General features: G+C 29.5%; 1 protein-coding gene across 7 annotated transcripts in view; it reads right to left on the bottom strand.

The window, feature by feature from the left end:
- Positions 1–21,893, bottom strand: part of tinc (transmembrane protein tincar) — a 193,659-nt gene that overhangs the window by 10,344 nt on the left and 161,422 nt on the right. For 5 of the 7 annotated variants that reach the window (XM_089176408.1, XM_089176413.1, XM_089176409.1 and 2 more), the window contains 7 exons: positions 3,335–4,012; positions 3,054–3,241; positions 2,656–2,849; positions 1,771–2,273; positions 1,468–1,669; positions 426–558; positions 72–122 (listed from right to left, as the gene is read on the bottom strand). In XM_089176408.1, coding sequence (XP_089032534.1) covers positions 72–122; positions 426–558; positions 1,468–1,669; positions 1,771–2,273; positions 2,656–2,849; positions 3,054–3,241; positions 3,335–4,012 — 1,949 coding nt within the window. The remainder of the gene's footprint in view (positions 1–71; positions 123–425; positions 559–1,467; positions 1,670–1,770; positions 2,274–2,655; positions 2,850–3,053; positions 3,242–3,334; positions 4,013–21,893) is intronic. The other 2 variants (XM_089176412.1, XM_089176415.1) reach the window with 1 other exon arrangement.

Raw genomic sequence — 21,893 nt, 5'->3', positions numbered from 1 at the left:
TCAAGGACACACACGCGATTAGTTGGTTGTTACTTCGAAGCACGAGTAAAAAGTACATGTGTGTGCCTTACGTCTCCGAATTTAGGTATACCGTTCCTACGTGGCATCAACCATCTCTCCCACTGTCAAAAAGCATAAAAAGAAAAAACAAACAATTCTAAATTAATTGTGTTCTTATTTTTTCGTATTTTGCGACCAATTAATTAAAAAGGAAGGATATGGGAATGAAGGTGTCTTGTAACTAAAAAGAAAAGAAAAAAGAAGATATATTTAACACTCACAATCAGTTAATAAATCCTCGTTAATTATATACACAACCACAATATTATGTATATATGTGGTACATGTATTATATATAATATATTCCTGTTGTTTATAAAAAAAATGAAGATTACAAAATCTAAATAATAGTTATGATATTTTACCTTGTTTTCTTCGGAATTGGAGTCGTCCGCTGGATCCAATGAGGTTATCAGCGGTAATTCGCGTAACGTGGCGTAATCCCCGTCATCGTCAGGTCCTCCGTCAGCGACACCTCGTCTGGTTTTTCCCTTATTACTTGATTAAACAATAAAAATAATTTCCATTAATTTACTAAACTTTTAATATCAAAATTTAGTTAAACATAGATCAGAAAAAATAGTGAAGAAATAAGAAGAATGCGTATTAATGTATAATGTAGCAACAGTAGCAGCAGTAGCAGAATGAAACAAAATTCATTGAATAAATTACGTTTAGTATTGTTTAATATTTGCAATTCACGAAATGCAATTAACCGTTTTCCAAGATCTAAAATTTGGCGTAAGGCAAAATAACAATTAAAGCTAGCGAGAGTTGGTTCTCTCAAACATATCGAGGATACGGACGACAAAATGAGAATTTGTGTTTGTAGAAGATAAAGCGTAGTAGTAGTGGAGTACGATATCCAATTTGGGGTTGGGTAGTTTTGGAATGCGTGTACGTAGGGTATGTATGTATGTATGTATGTGTACGCTTAAAAGGACGAATCGATACGTACGTAGTTGCATTACGTAGGAGACAGATAGAACAAGGGGTTAGAAAGGCAATAGCTTTAGACTCTATTACCAAAAAATTGTAAAAAGTTTCTAACTGCAAGGTAAACTCATTTATCAGATGGAAGATCTTCAAAAGTAGATCAAAAAATCAATAACAATAATAATAATTAATTAATTATCAAAAGGAAACATTGTACTCACACTTATATTTGAGCCATGGGAATAATATCGAACGTGTCGCAATAAACAAAACAAAGGTAAGCAAAACATAAAGTAATTAATAGCTACAAGAGTTATATTGCCCAGATGGAGTAAGGGATGTAAGCGTTTTCAAGGATATTGGACCAAAACGTGACATCGATAAGATTGGACAAGCTAGGAGACAAGCAATTAGAGACGTAAGCTCAGACGTAGCCACAAAGACACCAAGAGGAGGGAGGAGGGTAGTTACCGCGAGCCTGACGTACTAGGCAGGTCGTTAAAGGTGACCTTGGGCTTGAGCTTCTTGTTGAGCCAGCCCTTGTCGTTAGCTTGTGTTCCGGCGTTGTCACTAGGGGATTGAGCAGGTGATGGACGTAATTTTGGTCTTAGCCAATAGATTTGTTCGTCTCCGTCGTTTGTCGATTCCCCATCGGCATAATCAACGTTTCCACCTGTTTCCACGTGTAACAAAAAAAGAAAATAATTCCAAATAAATCGCTTATTTTCTTTTTATTCTTAAATGGGATGAAATTCATCTCGAATATATTTTTACCTTGAGAACGTGCTCTCCTTTCCATAGCAGCTTTTTGAATAACACTCATGATTGCTTTTTTTGGTGATGTATCAGCGATTGTATATGTTCTACCATTACCAACAACGAGTAATGGAGCACTTGTGTTATCTTCTTCCTCTCTGGCAGATAATAAATCAACATCGGTTACTAGTTTGACCGATCTTGCTGAACGTACCGTAGCACGGCCAATCGTGACACGTAATTTGAATGTCCAACGTTGTTTTATAGTCAGGAATACCCAAAGAATCATCCACAGTAACAAATGTAAAACGGTACCGATGATACATGCGAGAATCGCACCATCCAAGCTACCCCGATAGACCACCGTGTAGTCGTAGAGCAATGGTGCACTACAGATTGCAATCGCGAGAAACACGCAGAGGGCGGTACAATGAGTGAAGTAAACCCACCCTCTACTATCTCGGCCATCCTTCGACAAGATCACGCGACGTTCACGTTCTTGGTTCAGGAACGCCGCTAACCTAACAAGAAAATGTTTTTTTCTTGTCAATATTTTCATCGATACATCGTTTGTTTCATATAAATACAAATACGTTTTATCAATTATTTATTTTTATTCCTATAATATTCAATAGTTAATAATTTTCAAATGATACGAGAGAAAATATTGTTTGTTTGTTATTTCCAATAAAAGGCAATCAATTGATAGGCTTATGTAACAAACAATAAAAATGAATAATGAACAGTTACGTTTAAGCCGGTGGTGCGGTCAATCGATATCGAAAACATGCAATGAATTTGACAACAGTCAAAGGATTTAAATCCAACAAAAACAAAAAAAAATAAAAAACAAAACCTCGTAATGCTTTTATCTGACAAGCAAAAAAGGGGTTTATCCCTTACCTGCCGTGTGCGTAGAAATACATGACCATACTCGAACACAGCACGAGGAGAGATGAAAGGGCAAATAGGGCTAATGTAACATGTGGATTAAGGAGAAAATATGAATCACCGAAGATCGTTGAAATTGTGCTTGCTGTGGCTACAGTTCGAGATCGTAGAAGAGGTAAAACCTTCAAAGGTCCAACAACTTGAACCTACAAAATAATAAAAGAAAAGTGACGTGTGACATTTGAAAAATGAACTACTGATCAGTGAATAATAACATTTCAATATTTAATACAGTTAGTATGACTCTATCAATTCATTTTACATTGCATTGAATATATATATATTTAGTATGTTGATATTCTGATATTTCGTTCGATAACAGGAACGTCAAATATTTGTTATTCGGTTACCTTGTACAAAACAGACATGCCGGCGTAAGCCAATAAGCTTTGAGCGGAATTGATGACCAGTTGAACGCTGAAAATCGTGCCTAGGGCTTTGTTGCATGACCAAAACACTGCAGGATATCGTACGGAGTAAACACCGAGCGCAATAGCGTAATTAAGGTATTCCAATGTGATTGGACCATAGGATTCAGCTAGAAAATAAAATTACAATTTTTCGTCACACTTTATTCTCTTAGAACAAAATAGAAATAAAATTGAAATGAATTTGATTTTTGAAAACTTACTTGGTTGTAACTCAAGGTTCAAATTTTCTGGATGATCCAGATCAGAAAGACTGTTCATAACCAATGACATACTTTGTGCAGTCATATTTCCAACAGGTGTAGTCTGATTAGTTTTCAATGGTTTAACTGTTGTCGATGTTTTCGTTAAATTCTTAACCTTAGATCTGTTTTTAGAATTGTTATTGGTTTTTAAAATTGGTTTAACGGTTGATCTTTTAAGAATTGCCGAAAATTTATTTGGCGAATTAGTCGAACTCGTAGTTGGTGGTGGTGATGGTGTTGTTGAACTGGTACTGCTAGTTGTTTCTGGTATTCCAGAAGTTGTTTTACTCGTTGTGGTGATACTACTATTGGTTAAAATAGTTGTAGAATCTGCTACGATAGTTCGTGAAACATTTGAATTATTCAGAAAAGCTTGATGTATCGTGGAAAATTTAGTAGAACTTTCTTCCGTTCGTGTTTCAATGGTTTCGTTGACACGAGACAAAACCGTCGTCGTGGTTACAACTCCACAAGGATCCTCCTCTGTTTCCTCTTCAGGCGTAACGGTTACAAAGGGCTGCGGGGTTATAATACCGGTCAAGGTGCTCAAGTTACCAGCTGGATTCATGAAACTAAGCACCACCAGACGATCTCGGTGAATAACCATCCAATCTAGATCCGTTCTCCATATCGCTTCTGAAAATATTATGAGTATGATTATGTTATATTTTGTTTCAATTAATTTCTTTTTTTTTTTTGAAGTGAAAACTTCTTTAGAATGGGAGTGATCTAAAAAGTAAATAAACGGAAACGGAGCTATGTAACGAAGCTATGAAACGGCTGCCATACTAAATAATGAGAGAAAAAGAGACAAACATAGGATTTAGACTGCGAGAGAATGAGACGGAATATAGCTATACAGTTTTTCCTATTCTTGGTCTCCTCTTTATGCTATGCTTCGTAGTTATCGCTCCTGGTTGTATATGTGTGTGTTTGTGTGCGACTGCATACTACAAAGCGTACACGCATATTCTTTCGATACTCGAAATGTTTGAAAGTAGGAGCGATAGAAGGGTAAAAGAATAAACAGAGATAAGCACGTAGGTATGCGACAAAAGTATAAGATCCAAACGAATCAACGGTCAACATAAACAAGGAAGGAGCGTGGTATGTTTTTTTTTTTTTACCAAACGTGTCATTTCTTTTCTATTTAAAAATGTTTCTATTTTATTTAAAAATTATTATTAAATTATTTATTTCGTAGATATTATTCTTATTAATGATTATGAATTATATAGATAAAAATAATTGTATTGTCTGCAAAATTTTACAAAAAAAAAAAAATTGATTATAAGATTTTCCGATAAGTGGTGAGGTTTTTACTAGTCTAGCAGAGGTGGTTTGTTTCCATGCATTTTAAAGTTACCAGAAGCAACTCGTGTCATTTCTTTGAATTGAGAACTTGCTTACTGTGTAATATGTGATCTATTTATATATGTTTTTATAAAACGTATAATTATTTTTGAATGTGATAACAATAATATAATAATAATATTATAACAAATAAACCGAACAATTATCCTACTCCTGATATTCTGCAGTCGTCTCTTTCTCTCGAAACTTAGTTTTTCGAAGGTTTCATTTCTAACACGTGTGATCTGCCCACATGATATTTTTTTTAGTTACTTTTGTTTTTATGGATTACGTTTTACGAGATATTGCAGCTAACAATTTTATATTATCAGATATTATTTATTTATCATATAATTATATTATAATATATTTTAATAATTTATTCGTAATATAAATAATATATAATAATACATATATAATATAATAATATATATTATTTATTATTTAAAAATAAATAATATATTACAATAAATATAAAATACAATTATTTATATTTATTTGTTTCACTTTTTGCTTCAAATATATATTTGACAAAATTATTATAATAAAATAACGTTAACAATATATATGTTTTTAATACAAATAATTTTAATTTATCGAAATAGAAAATAATTTGCAATAAAAATTTAGAACTTTTTCTTTTTTTTTTTTGAAGAAAAGATAATAGCGATTACGAACGATCGTTTGACTCGGTTTAGGTAGAAATGGTGGGATCGTAAGTTTTTACGAGCTATAAACTAAATACGATCTGAAGCGTTCGTAAAATAAAAGCAAATAGAATGAAGAAGAAGGGGTTAGGGGGATGATGGAAGTGGAAAAAATAAAACGTTCCAAAAGTTCGAGTTAGTTATCTCGACGTTATACGACAAATGTTAAAGTTGTATCTATTTTCTTTCCTAACAACCTTTTCCTAACCTTAAATTCTCCACATTTCATACTAAACTAGTCTTGGCGCATTAGAAGAAACAAAAAGCTATATGTTTAGTTGGTAAGTCAATTTGCTCGTTGACGTTTATGCATTCCTCAACAAATAGAAACAATGTACGTGTTGGTATTTAGCGGATTTCTTATCTCGATGGCTACCACGCCATCTTAAAACACGAACTTTCTGTTCCTATGGTTTTTTTTTTTACAATTAGATATATTACGAGTTTCCTTAGTTATTTTTATTTAACTAGAATGTTATTTTCCTTCTTTCATAATTTCAATATTAATAATATAAATTAATATATATTAATAATAAAAAAATTTCCATAATTTTCACGTATCTAAATTAAACATTGAGGTTAACTTTGTACAATTTAATTATTTATGTTAATATAATTTAATAAATGTTTAATTTATATATTTAATAGAATAATATATTATTTATTATATTTAACATAATATGTGTGTTTAATATATATTTAATATAATAATATATTATTAAATATCTAAATTAAACACTGAGGTTAACTTTGTTCAATTTATATTACTTATGTTAATATAATTTAATATATATTTAATTTATATATATTTATTATAATATATTATTATATTAAATATATATTTACATATTAATATAATAATATAATAACATAATAAATATCCTACGAACTTTTCAGAAATACCCTACGAACTTCTCACAAAATTTGATATTTAATTGTGCACGAATTATGTATTAATTGTTTAAACAATGATCAACATTTTTGTATGATAAATATTAATATATACATATATAGAATGAAATAATGTAATTTTGGTTAAATAATTGTCACTATTATTAATTAAATATCCTAATATTTATTAAATTACATTGTATCGTTAGACAATGTGATGTTAATGAAATATCTTGAAATAATTAATCATAAATATTTATCGTAACGATTGCTCGATATTTGAAACTTTAATAGAATTTTTTTATTACTCGATTATATCTCTTGGCAGGAAGAGGAAGTAGTATTATTCGATTTTTCGATTAATTCAACATCATGAATAGAAGAATAAGAAAAGAACGACGACAGGACAGCGACAAGAAAATTAGCGTTCTCTTGCGACAGGACGACACACCTTCGTCCTTTAAGGGACGCAAGCAAGCGATCTTTCCTTGATCCTTCATTGTCGCCGTTCTTATAGCACGTCCCAACCATAAATCGTTGAGGTCGATTCACACACGTCTTCTTCCTTACCATGTTCCCACGGTATAAAAACATTTATCGTTGTTCAACGAAAATTCTTAGATATATTTTATCTTTTATAATAAAACATTTTAAAAATGATATTTAATCAATTTTTATACTCAAATGATAGATCGTTTTATTCAAATCTACAACGTTCGAATGATTATTTATCAAAAAAATATATATATTTCATTTTATTTTATAATATATTATTTAAAATTTTTATGTTTTATTAAATTCATTTATATTTGTTTGTTTGTTCCTGTGTATCGAATAATAATATTTTAATTTTTTAATATTTAATTATTTAATTATTTTAATTTTATATATATAGTTTTATAATATTAATTATACATTATACATATATTATATTTATAAAATGTAATTTAATAAATATAATATATTAAATATAATATAGTATAATTTAATTTTTATTTAAATAATTAAATATTTTAAATTTTAAATAAGTTTAATATTTAAATTTAAATCAAATATAAATTATCAATTATTTTCACAAAAATTAATTAATCAAATTATTATTTTTTAACAGATGTATTATTTTTTTAAATTTTGTCTCTTGTTTGAAAATTGTTATTGTTAATAATGAAAAAAATATATTTTAAACAAAATGTACTATTATACTACATAGATAGAAATGTTTCCTTTCGAGATATGTAACACATTTTCATTTCATTCTTTTTTTTCATCTGTATTCCCCATTGTCGTTGTTTAATCGTCAAAACGTACTATACAAACAGAGAGAGAGCGTATATAATCGCCGCTTCACAGTCCGAAGTTGCAATTTCCGGTAGAATCTGAAATATCGTGCTTGGAAAAGGAAGTACTCCTCTTCTCGTTCTTAACGGCTGGCCCGTTTCCTACCTTCTGTTCAACACATTCGAACAGGAAAAAGCTTTCCCTTTCCTCCTACGCCATTTACTTACTCCCCTTACTTCCCTTCGATTGTTCTCAAGTACAAAATCCTACTTCCTTTTTTCAAAATCTAAAACCCCCTGTCCATATGACTTTGATAATTTCTTACTTTCTTAATTACGGTCACATTTATACTGTATTTTGAAAGTAACCTTTTCAATTTGTTTAAATAATTAATTATCATTTACCAACCATGCTTTTATTCGGTCAATAATAGGATATTTGATGTGCTGTAACTTCATATGTTCGTCATATGTAAAATACGCGGTATTTTATAGAAAGCCACTATAGTGGCCCATAGTACCTCAGTGGTATCTTATAAAGGGCCACTATAGTGACCTGTAGTAGTTATAGGGTTAATAATAATAATAATTTACTAACAATAAATAGAAACTGTTTTTGTGTTTAGCTAATTCGTCAGAGTGCATTTAGTCTTGGCAATTAAGTTAACCAAAGTTAAATTTCAGATCTGTACCCTTGTAAATTTTTGAAGTATCGATAATTAAAGTTCCGATAGGAAAAAAGGTGAAAAAGGAAAAAGACACGAAGACTTTGCTGTTTAAAAATGTACGATGTATAATAGAAGGAACATTTTTTTTTCTTTTTTCACTGAAGTTTCCAGACAACGCGAACTCGTTCAGGAATAACGATGAAGGTAAAGGAAGAAAGCTTAAAAAAAAAAAAAAAAAAAAAATAAAAAGAAATATATATAGAAAAAGAGGGGACAGATGAGAAAAGAAAAAACAAAAAAAAAATGATGTACAGTTAGGAGAGCTTTTTTGTGATAAATCTTCGAAAAAATTTATCAATGTTTTAGGGTGGCTATATTTCCGTCACTCCGTTTATATCAAATACTTTTCTTTTATTTCTTTTAAAAGCTATTACGAAGAAGAATATGCTGTAATTACGTTTAACGGATTAACCCTGACCCTCTCTTGGTTCTTTCATTTCTGTTTTTTTCTTTTTTTTTTCTTCTTTATATTTTCTCTTTCACTTTTAACCCCAATCTAATAGTAAAGCTTCTAAAAAAAAAAAAAAAAAAAAAAGAAGAAAAAAACCCCAGTGGGTATGTCTATATGTGTGTATGTGTGTGAGAAAGGGAAAGAAAGAAAAAGAGAAATGTCCAGTCGAGACTTTTAATCTCGACGGAAGGACGGAAAACGAGGGAAAAAGGGGTAGAAAGGGAAAAAGGGACAAACGGGGAGAGGTACGCAAGCTCTCTGAGAGATCTCGAACACGAGCTTGCTTTAAGTCAGAGATTATGATGCGTCCCTTTGTCGTAAGTACTTCAACGTCGTTGCTACTAACCCTCGGCCTTGAGACACGTCGAGCCGAAACGATTAATTAAGGAAAATTACACCTTCTTGCTTCCTCGAATGAATTAACGCGGATGTAAGAAGGAAAAAAGATGAAGAAAATGATGAAAGAAAGAATGAAAATAAGATTTACTAAAGTTATCTTCTAATTAACATACGTTTTTTTTTAAGTGCTTTTGATAATGAATGATGTTAATTAATGTTAAACATAATTGTGAAGAATTAGAAAACAAAATTCTAATTGACTAATGGACTTTTTGCTGGTGTCAATATCGTAGATTTTTTTTTATTGCAAAAAAAAATACAGATAATTTTTTAAAACGATAATGGAATGATTTACGTCAGTTGTTCAATCAAGATCAACAAGTTTTGTTCGATTCTTTGATATTTGGTATCAAATGTTATTAAAAATTTGTGAATTAGTTGAAAATGTATCGAATTTGAAATAGAAATAATTATTTTTATTTTGCTATATGGTTTAGAAAAATGTTCAGAAATAAGATAAGCTTATTGTCGTAATAATTTTTAGGTTAGGTTTATTTAAATATTTCTATAGTGAAAACTTTATCGTAAAACAAATCAAATTATGATATCTCACGTAATTTGTTGCTAATATTTTTTTAAATGTTTTATAAATAATATAATTGATGCTTATATTATTATAATTAAATATGCTGTATTGTATTAGGTTGGCAAGTAAATAATTGCGGATTTTGTCGATAGGTGGCTATTAAAAATCAGCAATGACTTAGTTGCAACCCAATATTTGCGGCAATGAACTTTCTAGATTTTAATGCCAACTAATAATAATAATAATAATAATACAAATATAATATGCTATATTAAAAATGCATATATTATTATAAATAAATAATACTTTATAAATATATAATATACAGCAGTATTCAAAAATATTTCGTCATTTTTTAGAAATAACATCAACGAAGAGCAAAAAAGAGCGTTATTTTCGGTGCAGGGTTTTACGTTTAACTTCGATTTCCTTTTAAAAAATTCAACGTCTCGTATCTTCAACTGACAGGACTCAATGGATGTTTCTCCTCCTTCTCCCCCTCTTCGTATCCTCTATGCTAGGATCAATCTTATTCTTGACACGATGGCAGTTTGCACTTACGTACGGATTGTTAATTTTTCATGCTGATCCCTTTTCACACGGACAGGACTCTGATATGGAAAGTGAATTTCAGAATGCTCGTGTATATTTAATTCCTTTGTTCCTCTCTCTTTCTCTCTCTAATCGATCATCGAACAAAGAATTTTATTGATCGGTATATGTGTTTGTATTTTACTCTCTCTCTCTCTCTCTCTCTCATTTTATTTCTTGTCATCTTCATCTTCTTCAAATGCTTCTTCTTCTTTCGTTTTCACTTTCTTCAAATTTTAACAATGTTTTCATTCTAATAAATATTGTTAAAAATTCAATAACAATTTTTTCAAATGAACATCTAAAAGTGAACGATTATATAATATAAATAATTAAATAATAATAATAGTTCAGATGTTGAACTTTTGTATTTTTTAATTATTATAAATAAAAACGAAAGTATATACTATATTATTTTTTAAAAAAGAAACAAAAAGAAAAATACATCAAACAAAATTTTATCGAACACGTCAAAACTAACTTTAAACGTTAATAATTTTTTATATTGAAATTCGAGTTAATAGAAATGCAAAAAAAAAGTTATTGTTTTCCTGTAACTCATTCGAAACCACTTGCAAATTGTGTGTGTAATTGTACTGAACTATTATCAATTATTTTGAGTAAAATATTTGTCCAGATAAGACATTTTTTTTTAGTATAAATAGTATCTTTAAAGTATAGATTAAAATAAAATAAAATTTAGCAATGTAAAATTGACAAGATAATAAAAAAAAAAAAAAAAAAGAAATAGCTCCTGGAAACTGTGTTCGAATAAAATCTTGGTTTCGAATGTGTTAAATAAAAATCCCCCCCCCCCCCCCCAAAAAAAGGAAATAACAAAAAAATCCGTAATTTTGATAAAATTAACAAGTTTCACATTAAACCATAATATTATTTAAAAAATAAAAGAACAAAATTTTCCATTTTAATCTAACGAATCATATTTTTATTCATAAATACCTATAATTAACAAACTAATGTCGACATTGACGTCACGAAGCAAGTCTCTCTCTCTCTCTCCCCCGTTTTTATTTTTTTTCCTTTTCCAAATTCGTTCGTACGAATTAAAAATAAAAAAAAAGAGAGAGAGAGAGAGAGAGATAGAAAGAGATAGAGAATTTCTAGCAACGAATGGGAAGGATTTCACCAGCGGGCAGATTTTATGCTCGTTCATCGCGCCCCGGGAAATTGAATTCGATCGTGGGATGATGATAATCGACTTCGATCCTCTTGCGTTCTCGTTAATTAACGCTTGAAGCGTCGTACAAAATGAGAGAGCCAATAGACATAGCGAGATTCGCACACAGACGTATACACACACGTATACATACTATCTTTCCCCTTTTCTCCCTCTTTTATACACACACATACACACAGTTACTCACAAACACACACATTCTATCTGTCCTTTTCTTCCTCTTTTACACATACACACATACATACACACATACACGTATAAATTGTTCTCCATTTTCCGCGTGGATAATTCGTTGAACGCTCATACAAGAGAATAAAAAATAGAAAGAGAGAGAGAGAGAGAGAGAGAGAGAGAGAGAGATAAAAAAATAAAAAAAAATAAAATCGATCCCAAGTTTTTCATAATATTCTCTCTCTTTCTTTCTAAATATATTTTCTTGTAAACAATTCTCATCTTTGTTTAATTCATCTGAAATTGTTCGTTTGTTTGTAAGATTGAAGATGTGTATTGGTCTACCGTAAAGTTCTGTCAGTTCTGACAAGCACCGATTCAATTTTTCAATTCTAGGTACAAAACATTTTTTAAAAAATATAATAATTATATAAATTGTCATCACACTATAATAAGAAGTTATAAATAATGATAATAATTATTATATTATTCAATTCAACAGATATGAAAATTTATGATTTTAATTTTATTCTAAAAATGGACAGAACTTTCTGATAGACATAATATATATGCATGTGCGTGCGTTCTTGCATATGTGTATGTATGTATGTGTGTGTGTTTGTGTAATAGAAAATGATAAAAAAAAAATAAAAAAGAGAAGGATAGAGAGAGAAAGAGTTAGAGAATGCTAGTAGGTACATGTTCAAGTTCATGAATACGAGAAGGCCGCCTACCGTGTCGAAGGGGTGCTCGCTTTGAAGCAACCCCCTGACCTCCCTCATTCCTCTCGTGCTTCCGTTTTCTCTCTCTTTCTTTCTTTAATACACACATTGTCCTTTTTTCCTCTCATATTCATTCTTTCTATCTTACACAATCTCATTCTTCCTATCTCTTTCCTTCTTTCTCTTTTCACATTCATACATATATATGTATACTCGTATACTTGCACTCATATTTATACTCGTACTCATACTAATACTCATTTTCTCTCTCTCTCTTTCCTTCTCTCTTCTTCTGAAGTTCCTATTTCAGTACCGTGTGTCTCTTCTCTTTTTATTCTCATTCTCTTGCACGCACGACGGGTCACGACAATGACCTTTGTATTCCGAGAGCCATCCCGGAGCAAATGCAGTCTTCTCTCCTCTTGCAAGACAAAAGAAAGGAACGGGAAAAGGTCCGCCTTTTTACCGCGATGACCGCTCGCTCGATCGTTTCCCTCTCACCTTTCCCCATTTCCATTTATTCAACTTTACCGTTATATATATATCTATGTAACTAAAGAGATCGATATTATGTTGTTGATTAAAATCTTATTAATTTATTTAATTAAATTTATAAAATTAGTATTTTTCATTTATTATATTATGTGTGTGTAAATTTAATAATTAATTATTAATTTATGAAATTAATAATTTAATAATAGTTGAGACAATTTATATCAATGTGTTGAAGTATTAAGGTTGACCCAAAAGTTTCTTCTTTTATTTTTTCTACATAATTTTTTTTAAATAATTACATTTTTATATAGTTTAATGTTTAAATAATTAAATTTTTAAATAATTATATTTTTAAATAATTAAATTTTTATATAATTAAATTTTTAAATAATTTAATTATTAAATAAGTAAATAATTTTATTTTCAAATAATTAAATAATTTTAATAATTTTACACGCACAATATTTTTTATGTTGAATAATATACAGTAATGAAAAAATAATATACATTACAATCGATAATATTATTTAGTAAAATAACATAAAAAAATATTTATGCATGCAATATTGTCTAACTTATCACCAAGAAAAGATGAAGTAATTTTTGGGACGATTTAATATGAAATAAATTAGAATTACATACTTTAGCCAAGTAATTTACAAATTCACTTTAATTCATACTTGCATTTGATGTATGAAATTTGAAAATTTGGACGATAAAAAACGATTAAAAAAAAAAAAAAAGAGAAAGAAGAAGTAGGAATGAACAGTGTTGTAATCAATAAAATCAATATTTTCGTAAAACGGAAATAGTATAAAACATTTGTATAGTAGCTGTGGAGAAATGGCATTTTCAAGAGAATTTTACGCACGTTCAACCCATGAAACTCTTTTTTTATTTTTCCCCCTCGTAAAAGTATCGACAGTGCGTGAGACTTGAAATAGGATGAGGTAAAAAGAACAAAAATAAAAAAATAAAAAAACACTCACAAATAAAGGTAAAGGAAAGAGAGAGAGAGAGAGTGAGAAAGTGTTGGAATGGGAGTAAAAAAGAAAGAAAAAAAAAGAAAAAGATAGATAGACAGATAGAGAGGAATGTATAGGTAAAGGAATAGTAGTACAGGTAAAAGTTATTTTACCGACAATGATAAGTCGATGCATATTTCACAGATATATCTCACCTTGCAGAAATTGTCTGCGAAATATGCCTGCATCGGTGAGGATGTTCGAGTTCATGAATATCAAATGTGCGCATCACGCTTCTACTGCTACTGATAGAACGGGAAGAGATGAAGTCTGGGATTGAGTTAAGCTCAGCGAGAGAGTGAGGGGTAGGGGGTGGGTTAGTGAGAGAGAGAGAGAGAGAGAGAGAGAGAGAGAGGGAGAGAACCCAAACTCTTTGACCCGTTCGATGGGTCACGACAATGACCTTTGTTCCGGTGTTATCAGCATGCGTCCTGGATAGTAGTAGTAGTACGTGCATCGGTGAAAACGCATTGACACCCCAAAACGGGTTTTCACCGAGCCGGAAACCGATATCGAAAACTTCCGTTTCGCGTATTAAACCAACCACCAGCAGCATCCTACTACCGACGGTTTCGATCCATTTGCACGAAATAATAAACGACGAAATTAATTCTAAATTAATTGCTATCCACACTGGTGTGGTGGTAGGAATTTTAACCGATAATTTTAGGTCCAATTATATATATGGTGGTCTTATTATAATATATTATTGTATTTTTTTTCCTTTGTATGATCGATCAATTAGACGTACATTAAAGAATTTTATGTATAACATCATTTCATCGTGTTTAATGAATTATTTATTAAATTTTATTGTTTCATTTTAGAACAAAGATGCTCTTTAAATTAATGAATTCTATTTTTTGTATTTATAATTATTTATATATTTATTTATATATTTATTTATAATAATTCTTTCCTATTCTAAGATTGAAAATAAGGTCTTTTTTTTTTTAAATTCCATTAGATTTCAATTTTTCGTAATCCCAGTTAAATCGAATTTAATTTTCGCGAAATAATCATTATTAAATATATATATATATATATATATATATATATATATATATATATATATATATATATATATATATATATTAAATGTATTATATTAAATATTAATTTATATTTAATTATATATTATAATTATTATTATAATTTAATTATATAATTAATATTAGTTTATATTGTTAATATTAAAATTATATTGAAAATATATTAAATATATATAATAAATATTTTATATTAAATATATATATATATATATATATATAATTTTTAATTAAATATATATATATATTTTTTTCAATTTATTTTAATAATATTATTTGAAATAAACGATGTGCTAGTAAATAAAAATAAAAGAAAGTAAAAGTGAATAATATTTTGCAATTTATTTAAATAAACGATTCTTATACATTCCTATGTTAAATTTTTACGAATTATTTATTACAAAGATAAATAAATTTTGTAACTTGTCTACGACTAAATTTATAAGACATTATTTTCCTAAAAATTTAATAAATATATGTATATAATTTTTGTATAGGGATGAACAACAAGAAATATCGAATTCACGGTTCTTATGATCCTACTACCACTATAAGCTCGTTTAACGTCAAAGTAAGCTTTAACGTCCCGGTTAAATCATAGTTGATGAAATTGCGAGCTATCCCTTCACTGGCATGTTGTAGTCGTCCTATTCGTAGTGTAATAGTGCACGTAACACACAGGTATGCCATAGCGTACAATCATGCTAACGCATTAGGGAAGAGACTAGAATCTGTTGGGTTAGTGTAAGCCTTGTTGGAAGACCATCAAGTTGAAAGGGATGAAAGATGATATATATATATACATACATGCATATATATTCAATGAGAGAAAGAGAGAGACAGAGGGTGGGTGTGAGGGGTAAGGCCTGGACGTACAACGTAATTTTATGTAAACTAATTATGGGTTAATTCGATTAAGGGACGCGTGCTCGGAATAGACTACGGGTGCAATTAACTTCGTAAAGGGAGCTTCGACGCAAACAAAATCAGCGGTCTAGGAAAAGAAAAAGGAGAATTAAAACCAACGGGGGGTTGAGGAACAATCAGAAGAAAGAAAGAGAGAAAAAGACAGAGAGAGAGAGAGAGAGAGAGGAATCATCTGGTTTCGAGAGTAATGAAAAATCTGATGGAAAGGAAGAAAACTTTTCAAGTTCTTTCCGTTTTATTTTTACCTTTCGAACGTTTTTCTTTCATCCATTTTAAGATTGTGTATTCGATAAACTGACGTTTATTGAAAATCCTTATCAAAAATTTCATTTAACTCGTATAATTTTTTCTTTTTTAATATTATCTTTCTATATATAAGTTCAGTGTCATATTGTTAGTTTCCAATGAACTTCGACATTACTGAATTGATGAAATTATTATTTATTTTGTATGTTTTATATTTATTTTCAATATTTATTTTCAATTTGGAATATAGGATAGTTGTTATCGCGATTATTTGTTATTTTTTATTACTAATTTAAGGATTTATTTAAAGGTTATGTAGGTCTGTATGTACTGTAAGTTTCCAATAGATAGCGCTGTATTATCATTCAATTATTTCACGTTTTTTTCAGATTTACATATGACATAACTAATCTTGCTTTTTATATTTTTTCCTGTATTATTATTTCATGTATTCCATTGTAATTGTGGTATTATTTTATGTGTTGTTATTTATATATTTTATATTTATTATTTAGCGGTTATCTAGCTCCTTAGGTACTGTAAGTTTTTAATAGATGGCACTGTATTACAATTCAATTATTTCAATTTACATACGACATAACCTTACTTTTTCTATTTTTTCGTGTATGATTATTTGTATGTATTCTATTGTAATTGTGGTATTATTTTGTGTGTGTTGTTATTTATATATTATATATTTATTATTTAGAGGTTATCTAGGTTTTATTGTAATCCCTACATTTTGGGAGTAATTATATCCAATAAACAGTTCATGGGTGGCACTAATGGGTATCGGTAGAATCCTTAAACTATATTCTAATAAAGTTTTCAATTCAAAAGTTAAAAAAGTAATAAGATTATTAAAATATTTTATATATTGTTATCACTTAGATGCTTGTTAAAATTGTTTAACAACGAGTAGTTAGGAGGTATTGATATACAGTTTGGTGCAGTCAGGTGTGGAGTAGTAAAAGGGCGTCTTGCGTAATTGCAGGAAGAAACGCCGCAAGGGATAGGAGGATACATATTGGTTATGAAAAAGTGAGGCAGCTGCGCAAAATTGGATCAACTTTGCTTGTGTAAGTCCGTGTATGTAAGAAAGAGAGATAGAAAGAAAGAAATAAGAAGATAGAAATTGCCATAAGCGTGAATCAGTGAGATAAAACGTGTTCGTTGGTTAGTTGATGTGTGGGTGGATGGGAAGCAATGGCAAGGTGAAAGGATTCTACGAAAGGGAGAAATCCTGCAGCAAACTGTATGCACACACCTGGTCGATCAATACGCGGACGAACCGGAACGAACATAGCCAGGACATGGCAAGGACGTGTCGAAGACGAATCTTGGTGTCGTAATATACTTTCTTAGTTCTTCCTTTTTTATAGGGGAAAATAAAAAAGAAAAAAAAAAAGAAAATCTTTTCTTAACGACACGACTTATTCTTACTCGAGTATGTTCTTTTTTTTTTCACTTTTACCTTCTTGTTTCTCTCTCTCTCTCTTTCTTTCTTTTATTTAATTCTCAAAGATCGTAGCAAGTATATATATATATGTATATATACTATTAATGTGCAAGACGAATAGATCGTCGAATTATTATTCTTATCGAGTGTTTCTTATCCTCGAAGTCACGTCTTGATTCTACGCCAATGCGGCTAGTCCTTGGCAAATGGGGGCAAAAAAAAAATAAAATAGTGAGTGAGAGAGTAAGAAATACGAGGTAGAGAGGTTCCTTTATTTTTTTTTTTTTTAAGAAACTTTACGCGTGTTCCATGGATTTCCAATTCGTCCTCACCTCATTTAACCGAGTTCCACCCTCCCATCACCCAACCCCCCTTTCGCTTCGTTAGAATCTCTCCTCTCCGACAAAGAAGGATTAAATATTTAATAAATGTCTGAGTGTGCTCAGCCGTATTCGTCGAGAAGAGGGTAAAAGATCCTTCGTTCTTTTTAACTTCGATGAATCTTCGAGTGGTTATACGCGATTTTATTATTCTTTCTTTTTTTTTTATTAAATGATAAACGATGCAATAAAAAAAGCACTGTGATATCTTGGATTTCATTTTGTACGAATGAAATTAATCGAATCGTATTAAAAATATTTAAGTAGGGTTAGTTATGTTGTATGTAAACCTGAAAAAAACGTGAAATAATTGAATTGTAATATAACGCCATCTATTGAAAATTTACAGTACCTAAATACCTATATTAAATTAAAGATAACCTATAAATATAATAAATATATAATATATAATATATAAATAACAACACACACAATAATACCATAATTACAATGGAATACATAATATAATATAATACAGGAAAAAATATAAAAGGCAAAGTTAGGTTATGTCATTTTTAAATCTGAAAGAAACGTATGACGTATGAAATAATTTTTGTTGTTTATTGTTTATTGTTATAAGTATAAAACAATTTATATTGATGTATATGTTTATTTATATTATATAAAAAATATTTTGTTTAATGATCGATAACGTACGATAGAAAAATAGAAATTTTGAGCAGGTTTCAATCTTCCCAGACATTTCATGAAAGTTTTGTGCGGTTCACTCATTATCGTCTCGATCTTGCATTAGCAACAGGTATAAATCCTGTAATGAGAAAACTTTCCCGAGGTAGCAGCCAGCACAGTCTGCCCTTCCTCCCTTCCTCTTTCTCTCGGTTTCTCACAATTTTCTTTTCGAGAGCGAGAAATCGAGCTGGTAGCGATCTTTCGCTCGATTTGCACGAGAACATTTTGATATCGGAATACGGAAAATTGGATTAGTTTCACCAAACTCGATTGAAAATTGTTTCAAAACTTTTTGGTTTTTTTTTTTTTTACTTTTATTTTATCTTTTATTTCAATTACACTCAACACCATCACCAACCTCCCTTTGCTGGCTCTCTTTTTCTCTGAGAACGAATAATATTGAATATGATTATAAAGATTTTTTTCTTTTTTATTAAATCTATTTTATATTATAATAAAAATATTGATTTTGTTGACATAAAATTGACATTTATCTCTCGTAATTTATTAATTAATTAATTAATTTAAATTTATCTTGTAAAGTATTTCAACATTTGGATGATCTTGATTTACAATTAGTTAATTTTATACGCAGAACTATAGAAAGGCAACGATTGGTTAAATAATTAAGTATTGTAAAAAGTATGTAATTAAGTATTGTAAAAAGAAAATATTAAAATAAAATAATTAGCAAAAATGTAGCAAAAAAATATTAAGCATTGTAAAATAAAATAATTAAGTATTGTAGTTGCGTTAAAGAATAAAATGCAATTGCATCGGTGCATCTACTGAAAAAAATAAGTTTATAAAAATTTACAAAGTAAAATAATAATTTTCTTTTAGAATTTTTTGTTGTTTTTCAAATATTAATTTTAAATAAGGAAAAGTATTCAAAAATAATAAGATGGAAATATCCTGTATAAAATATACTCACGAATAATTTATTAAATCTGTCTAGAAATATTTTTATTAATACATTAATAGTCAATTAATATTTATAATTAGAAAATAATCTAATAAATTTGTCTATAAATAATTTTATTTCTAATGTTTTTGTCTAATACTTTGATAAAATAATTGCTTAAGGATAATTTTAGCTCATAAACGTTAAAATCGTACAAAACGAATACTACTACCTGGTATTTGTATGATCGCTTTTATCTCGCCGCCGCCGCCCCTCCCCCCCCCATTTATGCGATAGGAAAATTTATGTACATACTCTAAAACTTCCTTTTGACCAAATAATTTATATATATATCATATGTATATACGTTTGTAACACCTCTGATATATATAGCGTGGTTCAACTTTGTCGGCTTCGTAATTTACGAGAGTGTACGGAAAATTTACGGTTACAATGTGCATGAATATTGACGTGGATAAATTTATATATATATATATATATATATATATTGTGTGTGTAATATACACGTGAAAATCAAATTGCCTCATGAGCACTGCTTTACGTTACCTCTCGCCGCTTTGCTTCCGAGAGTAAATTAATGTTAATGGCCACGCGAGTGAAAAAAAAGAGAGAGAGGAAGAGTGAAATAGAGATAGATAAACTCCGAGAGAGAGAGAGAGAGAGAGAGTATCTAGTTGAAAAATTTTACAATTTCACCAAGAACCTTACTATTTTTTTTTTTTTTTTGTAATTAAGCAATCAGGATAAAACTTTATGAAAAAAATTATATGTAAAAGCATCACAAAGAAAATTCTTCTTTTCCTTTTCTTTTTTACAAATACCAACGTTTGTAACAAAATTAAAAAAAAACCTCCCTAGAAAAATAAATATTACTCGAGTTAATCGCAAAGTAATTAAAGTTTAATTTTATTATATTTTTTGGTGTCCTTTCTTTTATTAACAAAATATTAAAAAAATTAATCACAGATCAAAAAGATATAACTGTAAAGGAATTAGAATAAATCTGTAAAAAACCAAGAGTATTTTTAATTTAAATAAAATTAAAAAGTTTCTTTATTCCTTCTAATGTTGCCATTTATCAAAAAAATGACGTTAAATAAATAAAAATCAAAATTCATACAAAATGGAAATAAATAGAGTAGTAAAAAATAGTTTGGAAAAGTTAAGAGGGATAGTTTTATATGAACCCTTTAAAATGCAAGCGTATAATGAAGGCGATACTCAGATATATGGTTGCTTGAACTGAGCACTTGTCCCATTTTTGAAGGACTCGCACGGTTGAGAGCAATTTCGTGTCGCGCTCGAGGCACTTCTCAACGTTCTGATTTTCGTCAATAGTGAAATTCATTCTCTCTTTCTTTCTCTCTTTCTCCCCCACCTATATATTTATCTACCTTTTTTAAATTTTCTCTCTCTCTCTCTCTCTCTCTCTTTCTCTTTCATTCACTGTTTGTTTCCCGAATCGTTGACTTCCATCACTGGCTGGCCATTTTCGCACGAACTCGTTTGCAAACTAATAAAAAGAAAAAGTTCATACTGGTCCTAGTAACTTTTAACGATCAATATTACGATCATAGTAATATATTTTACGAATGTAAACCTAATTAATATTACATCCAATATATGGATGAATAAAATTGGTTTTTTACTTTCAAGTGTGAAATATCATTCTTCACAGTTTGTTATTAAACTACTGAATCATCCTGTTTAATAGATCACCGATGATGGATTATTCTCATTGAAATTGATGTGGTAAAAGCTTGAAGCTTATTTCATGGTAATATATTATATGATGAAGTTTAAAGCACCATAAACCACGTGAGTAGGTACTTTACCTATTTTGGTCGATTATAATTATTGTGAGTAATATATTGATACACACACACACACACACACACACACACACACACACACACACACACACACACACACACACACACACACACACACACACACACACACACACACACACACACACACACACACACACACACACACACACACACACACACACACACACACACACATATATATATATATATATATATATATATATATATACAGACAGGTGCAAGTAATTTTACTTTGTACAGTTTTCGTTCTAAATATTAAATTATATTATGTAATATTATATTACATATCATTATATATATGTATGTTATATCACTCTAAGCGAATGATAATATTCTCTTTTATCTATCTATTCCTAATGGAAATTTAGCTAATACTATAATTACTTGTTCGAGTAAGTACTTTAAGACAGGCAGATATAGAAACGGAAGCTTTTCGTGCTGTAAATTAACAGAG

The sequence above is a fragment of the Polistes dominula genome, unplaced genomic scaffold, assembly GCF_049000335.1.
Source record: "Polistes dominula isolate Pdom_NZ unplaced genomic scaffold, Pdom_raw_medaka contig_25, whole genome shotgun sequence".
Classification (NCBI taxonomy): Eukaryota; Metazoa; Arthropoda; class Insecta; order Hymenoptera; family Vespidae; genus Polistes; species Polistes dominula.
Note: the sequence above shows the minus strand (reverse complement) of the source record. Positions and strands in the feature narration are given on the sequence as shown.